Genomic DNA, 6,730 nt, shown 5'->3' with positions numbered 1-6,730 from the left:
AAACATTGATACAGCTGTGCAGTCTCCGCTAGAGCAATTCGCTAGGAAACACCTGCAATCCACCATCTCCCTTACATTTTCACTCTGGCCTTCCTCCAGGGGTGAAATCTAAAGTTACAAAAATAAATACAATTGATCTGCCATCATCTACAATTCCACAAGTAATAGTTGCATTAAAAAGTCTTAAGTTTCTGATTTTTTTTTTGTGCTTTTAAAAGTCTTCGGGGGGCGATGGGGGTGAGGGGTGGTGCTCCATCTTGTACTGATTTAGGATTCGTAAACCCTGCAAAAGAAGAGAAGACATAGCGGTAAGTCTGACACAGTGCCTCAAAGCTTTCTCTTTAGTGCAACATGCTTGAAAGAAACAAAACTAGCAAGAAACTACTGCTGCTCAGTTTAGAGTTACTTAACAGTGCGTGTTCACTAACCAAGAAAAAAAGACACCCACATAGCCCCTTCATAATGAAAAGTAGTTTAATATGATTGTGCATCTCCATGGAACATGGAATGGGGTTTAAAAGCTAGGATATGCAATACTGGCATATTCAAATATCTGAGACTAGTTCAGTGAAAGATGATGTGACTATAGTTAACAAGGATTGTCACAGACTGCTCTCCTGCACATCTCAAAATATCACCACAGTACACAATCTTTCTGAATGGCCAAGGAAACGGAACCCAGCCCGCACTGTACTGGACAGCAGCTCGAAGGTTACAGCGGTTGATTCATTTCATTGTGTAGCTGCAAGGTGGCACAAACACAGGACTGAAGAGGTACTGCTCAGTGGATGCTGTCTGATCACGTATGCATGAGCTCAAGAACCTGCTCCGGTCTGCAGTAATCTTCCACCACCAGCTCATGATCATCATCTACTGCACGTCTGTTTGCTCCACACCGCATTAACCTCCTTGGGTTAAAGTGCAACAAACCAGAGCTATCATCTGGTGCACAAGACGCCCTGTAAAAGCACACGCACTCCCCAGTCAGTTTGTATACGGTCAGTGCTGCAGTGAAGTGGAGACAGACTTAGAACAGAGATAGGGAGAGACTTCTTCACACAGAGTATGGGCTACCTAGTCATGTTGTTCAGGCAGAATCACGTGGATCCTTCAGTTCCCAACTTGAGAAAGTTCTGAGATCAATCAGCTATCGGGAACAGGGCGATCATAGCCTCCACTCGTTTGTAAATTGTGTTACGCACTAGAACACTATTCTCAGCTCTGTGATCTTGACAAGGAGTCTACACAATCCCACTGGGCACCATGCCAAGCCTTTACCTGTGCTTGTCCTTCCAGATCGTGTACCATTTCACCAGGTTCTTGGTGCTCTGCAGTCTGGGGTGCAGGCAGTACTCCTGGCCCTTGAAGCGGGACACATTCTCCATAGTGACGCTGCAGAAGCAAGAAAAACAAACACCTTATTACTATGACAATAGATGCACTGCGATCACCAATGGACCACTCGCCTTTCTGGTCCTTTGAGTGGGTTCCACCCTTGGTGATTCCAGAACAGTCAGGGCACACCTTTACAGGCTTAGTTTTTTTCATTAAATTTAGCGCTTAGCCTTATGGTTATCTGACTGGTTCCATTGATGCAGATGAGCAATACTCTTGGGACTACCTTGCTTCACCTTAGGTTAGGAAGCTGAGGATTAGTGTTCAATTATTTGTTAATCATCTGTCAACTGCTCACATCCATCTCAATCAGAACTTGTGCCCATTTCAAATTAACCACCTGGGCTCCATTAGGCACGGAGTAAAATCAGGGACAAGGCTTCCGATAGGAAATGGTTTCACCATGCAAATCTCTCAAAGCGGCCAACACACAGAGTAAGAAACTGTGTTGATTAGAGCCTGTTTTGATTAGAAAGCAAGCTCCTAATGTGAATGGCCAGGCAGATCGCTTGCAAATGAGCTGGCAGCCTTCTAGGTTTGAGCAGCGCAGTCACTCTGCTAGTCCAAACATTAGTGTCTCCTATCTCCTGTCAATCAGTCGACAACTTTCTATAATTGACACTGGAATGATAATGACTAACTTGATTGTAGCTGCTGCTCGCTGAAGATAATTGTATAAAATTGCCAGGGAATTAAGAGTACCAGCTAATGAAGATAACTAATTGGTTCATAAATCACTGCACATGTGGAATGGAGGGAAAGTGTTTCGCTACTTTATATGGTCGCACATTTGAGGGGAGTCCTTCTGCTGTGAAAGTCAAAAACTTCACTTCCTGGGGTCCTGTTTCCATCTTGTAAGAGATCCAATCAAAAAGACACCGTGTTTATTTATTACCCTGGTCAGTGATGTCATTGAATCAACCCTTCCAGTGTTTGAAATGAAAGATGTATCTTTTGCTAATGCAGTAGGTGAATGTTAACCCTCAGTCACTGTGTTATGCATTAGATCTTTTTACCCTCTGAAATACTGCAAAGCCTGTCTCAAAACCACCATGATGTAGATGAAGCCCTAGAGCAAGGGGGCTTGTTTTGAAAACTCACGGATGTCACTTCTGAAGCCCCTTCTGAGCAGGTGTAATTCCCAGCCGATTGATATGAGAACCCGAACGTTACCTGAGTGGCTTAGTATCGACGAGGAACTTGATATTGATTGATTGCAACTCGGAGAGGAAGGTGAACAAGAATACGAAAAAATACACCCTGCAAAAATATCTTAACTGCACTCCACAGTGAGAACCAATCCTCACATACTTAATAAAGTACTTGGGTCGTGGGCCCGGTTCTGTGATCTGAGAGCCAGCTCATTCAATACAGTAGTGAATGTGGTACCTGGGATATGAGAGCCAGCAAACTCAACACAGAAAGCAGTACTGGCCGTTAGCTAGGCTGTCAGTGGAACAGTAAAACAGACTCAAGGCCAGATTACTCCTGCCTAGAATGACACCTACAAAGAGGAGGAAGAGCAAGGCTTACAAGATCATCTTCTCATGGCAATAGGGGTGCTTCGGTTTGATCTCCAGCTTCTGCACGTCCTTGAACCGGATCTTGGGCCCCTTCCTGGTGCACTTGCATTTGTAGGCTGCAGCAGAAACAAACAACACAGTTAACATGCAGCTGAAGCAACAATACAGAGGCACAGTTAACATGCAGCATGCGAATGGTCAGAAGATAAGCAGCAGAGAGATGTAGCATTACGCAGCTTTCGATTGAGATAAAACACAATTTCAAATAATTTATACTTCAAGTAGGCTTACAAGAAAAATGCTCCTGGCTCAAATGCATGACTTCAATCAACCAATTTCTATATCTATTAAATGAAGAAAAAGAACTGATAAACTGAAAACTCACTATATATATATATATATATATATATATATATATATATATATATATATATATATATATATATATATTATATATATATATACTATATTTTATATAGTAATATTTATATAGTTTACCCTTTAGATAAAAGAAAAGAAGAATAAACAGGAGTCCCTTTCCAGAACAAAACCAAGTCTACTATTATAATATTTATGACATCTTTGTAAAGCACAGATTATTAATGATGAAAAGGAAGCCTGCAACGTGACTGCCCAGCTTGCAGCTGCTCTAATCAGTTCCCTGCTCATGCCCTTTCCCTGGAGAGGAGGCGGTAAACAGCAACTGTTTCTACCTGGACTGTGTAGCAGGTGCTGATCGATCTCTAGCACTGTCTGTCCTTGCTGTTTCTGAGCTCTCTCGAGGCGCATTATTCAGTTCAGTCGGAGGTGTGTTTGAGGAATATGTATCCGCATGTATATAACTAACTGACGCTATTGCTTTAGATTTCCATGTTGCGATTGCTATATACTAGCACGTTCATTGCCATGAATAAATACGCGGTTTCCTGAATTGCTGGAGATAATTTAAAAAGGCAATTGCTGTTTCAATTTTAGGCTTTGTTAAGGTAGAGAGCAAAGATGAATAATAAACACACAAATAAACACACACTACAAGAACAGATCAACAATTTAACAAAAACAACACCCAACACAGTACCAGACCAGAAATAAACAATCGACACTCAATTCAGCTGCTTGCGAGTAGTCCGGACTTCTTTCTTATTCGTTGCACAATTGTAATTCGTGTTTTTTTTTTGGCCCACGTTCAGACAAAAACTGTGCCACTGACGATTTGAAGAAAATACAGCCGCTTTGAGAAGTAAGCCCTCGGTGTAATTTCGAGCGGAGACAAAGTTCAACAAAGCCCGTGGCGTCAGCGCACAATACAGCACACATAGGTGTGTACAGTATCTTACGAAAGCTAAGACTATATATATATATTTTGGTTGCTTGTATTTAGAATTAGTCAGTTTAAGTAGCTATACTCGAAGCGGTCTGTGGTTATGCTAGCGACCCCATTAGCAGGAGAATAAACTGGGAGCGGTAACCTGGGTGTGCTTGTTTTACGGGGAATGTCGGGATGGGAAACCTGGAATGTAGCTACAAAAAGCGGGACTGGAACAATGAAGCAGATAAACGTGTTTTAAATCATTACTTTATGTTTTGCCTGTCTCCCTCTGGCTTTAGGCGCCAAACAGCTTCATGCTATTTCTGTCATATAATTGACCAAAGTATCTTAAAAGAATAGCAGTTATCGTTTTGGAATGTGTATGTCTTTTCAAAACCTGTCTGTCGTTTTCTTTCTGTTCAATTCCCATTTAAACAATAATCCCATTGCAAGTGTTCTCCAATTAAAGTTTTCTGAGGATTCATTTCCCCGCCGGTGTGAGCTGCAGCGTGTGCGGCATCCGTGTAGAACAGCGTTTTGGGTTATTGTATTATTTTATTAGTTGCGCATTTTAAATGTTTATAATTCTTAATTTGCTTTTATATGTCTTTTCATCTGCCATTTCTCTCCGTATCCTTATTCTATTTTATTTTTCCTTCTTATAAGAAACATTTTAAATGTGTTTATTTTATATTTGTATATTATGTTTAATTTCTGTAAGTCTTGATATTTTCGCAGACGACTGAATTATATATATATATTATATATATTATATATATATATATATATATATATAGATATATATATATATATATATATATATAAGGACTGATGGGTGATAAACTGAAAACCCACTATTTCATATATTGTAAATCTGTATGCAATTTATTCCTTTATTAAGAAGCAACTAATGCATTTTGCCAACACAAAAAGCAAACGATTTTTACTGTATAACTTGATGTAATTAGTATTTTACATGTATGTTTAAAATGCATTATATTAGAGCAAGACACATACAAATGTGTTGTTTGTTTCTATGAAAGCTTGCGAGGTGTATATATTAGAACTTCAAATTGCCTTTTTGGATTGATCCAAAACTTGTTTTAAATAACAAACTGTTCCCCAAACAAACATCCCAAAAGGTATATGAGAACTAGAAGCACAATCGCCCGGTGTTCGGTAAACACGCGTCTGTCTTAAAAGAACATGAATCAACCTTACCGTCCACATTGATGGAGTACAGGGCGATTATCATCAGGATAAGGATGAGAGTGGAACGATGCATCTCGTCAGTTCAAGAAAAAGAAAAGCCCTCCTGGTGTGTTTATACTGATGTTTTTATCGTCTAGTCCCCCGGATCTTTTAAAACTTTTGTTTTGTCGATATGTCAGCCTCGCTGGGCTATTTTGTTTTGTCAAACGTCAAGCTATAATGCGAATCGTTCCTGCGCTAGAAGCTGTGGTGTGCGTGTAGAACTCCGCGCTGTGTTTCGTCTGGGTTGAGTCTGTCGCTGTAGACCTGTGCGCTCCGATTTTCCGTGCTCCCTTTCCAGAGCGGTCTTGCGCTTTTTAAAAAGTCCTCAACCACGCCTCATTAATATGCAAAGCAAAGCAATGAATCACTCATCCAAACACACACACACACACACACAGAAAACATGAAGAAAAAAACTGGCCCAAGATGTTTGACTGGACTTATTCTAGAAAGGGGAATTGGAGACTGTTGAATTTGCTTCTTTTCCAGGAAAAAAACAAACAAACAAACAATCGTTTAAAAGAAGCGAAAATTATTAAAAAAAAAAAAAAGAAAACTCTTCTATTTTTAATACATGGCAACGGTATTTCTCTGGGTTATACTTTTAAACGTTCTACACCCAAACATGGTGATATTGGAAAAACCCTGGGGTATCTATTAAGGTAAATGTATTTATCATGCATGATATACTTGTCCATATTGTTTAGGTAAAGATAAGAGGAAATATGAGGTCCATAGTGTGTAATTAAAACAGCACAATCCTAACCCTAACTCCAGCCCTAAACACAACCACTAATAATGACCCACAATGAACCCCAAGCCACTGAGGTCACACTGGGGCTTGGGATCCTAACACGCAAGTTTCCTTCATGATGCTAACTTACTACCTTGTTTTGATCAGTTGTGTATCATCTTTGACGGCCTCTCCTGTTGTTCAGGGGTCCTTAGAGAGTGAAGAGGTCAGAGTTCACTGAAGCCATTAATGGTGGGTTGCCCATGCTTATTGAACCCTTGGCTTGTCTGGACAAGGTCAAAACGAATGTAAAAAAGAAATACAAATTGTGTCTTTATCAGCTTATATCTGATTGTAAAAATGTTCCACACCTCGCAGAGACTGGTGTACAGCCCTGGACTCCTGGCACTTTTATTGGATGCTATCAGTTGATTCCCATTTAAATGTTTTCCATACTAAAAGCATAGCAGCCTGTAATAAAGCACATTGGAAGCACATGGTCAAGCATAGTTAAAG

The 6,730-nt window shown here is 40.2% G+C and overlaps 1 protein-coding gene across 1 annotated transcript; it reads right to left on the bottom strand.

Annotated features, from left to right (window-relative positions):
• Positions 1-209: 209 nt before the first annotated feature.
• LOC121324958 (C-X-C motif chemokine 14-like) lies at positions 210-5,784 on the bottom strand. Its single transcript, XM_041267199.1, has 4 exons — positions 5,449-5,784; positions 2,929-3,034; positions 1,279-1,392; positions 210-283 (listed from the first exon to the last, which is right to left on the bottom strand). Exons 1-4 carry the CDS (start codon positions 5,510-5,512, stop codon positions 268-270), a joined length of 300 nt encoding a protein of 99 aa, XP_041123133.1. The 5' UTR covers positions 5,513-5,784; the 3' UTR covers positions 210-267.
• Positions 5,785-6,730: the final 946 nt, after the last annotated feature.

This window comes from Polyodon spathula, chromosome 12, assembly GCF_017654505.1.
Source record: "Polyodon spathula isolate WHYD16114869_AA chromosome 12, ASM1765450v1, whole genome shotgun sequence".
NCBI lineage: Eukaryota > Metazoa > Chordata > Actinopteri > Acipenseriformes > Polyodontidae > Polyodon > Polyodon spathula.
Note: the sequence above shows the minus strand (reverse complement) of the source record. Positions and strands in the feature narration are given on the sequence as shown.

Coding starts and splice junctions, on each gene's coding strand:
- LOC121324958 (XM_041267199.1), bottom strand. CDS start 5,512: ATGCATCGTTCCACTCTCATCCTTATCCTGATGATAATCGCCCTGTAC. Junction 3,035..5,448: donor GTACTCCATCAATGTGGACG/GTAAGGTTGATT, acceptor TTTCTGCTGCAG/CCTACAAATGCAAGTGCACC. Junction 1,393..2,928: donor TGCCATGAGAAGATGATCTT/GTAAGCCTTGCT, acceptor TTGCTTCTGCAG/CGTCACTATGGAGAATGTGT.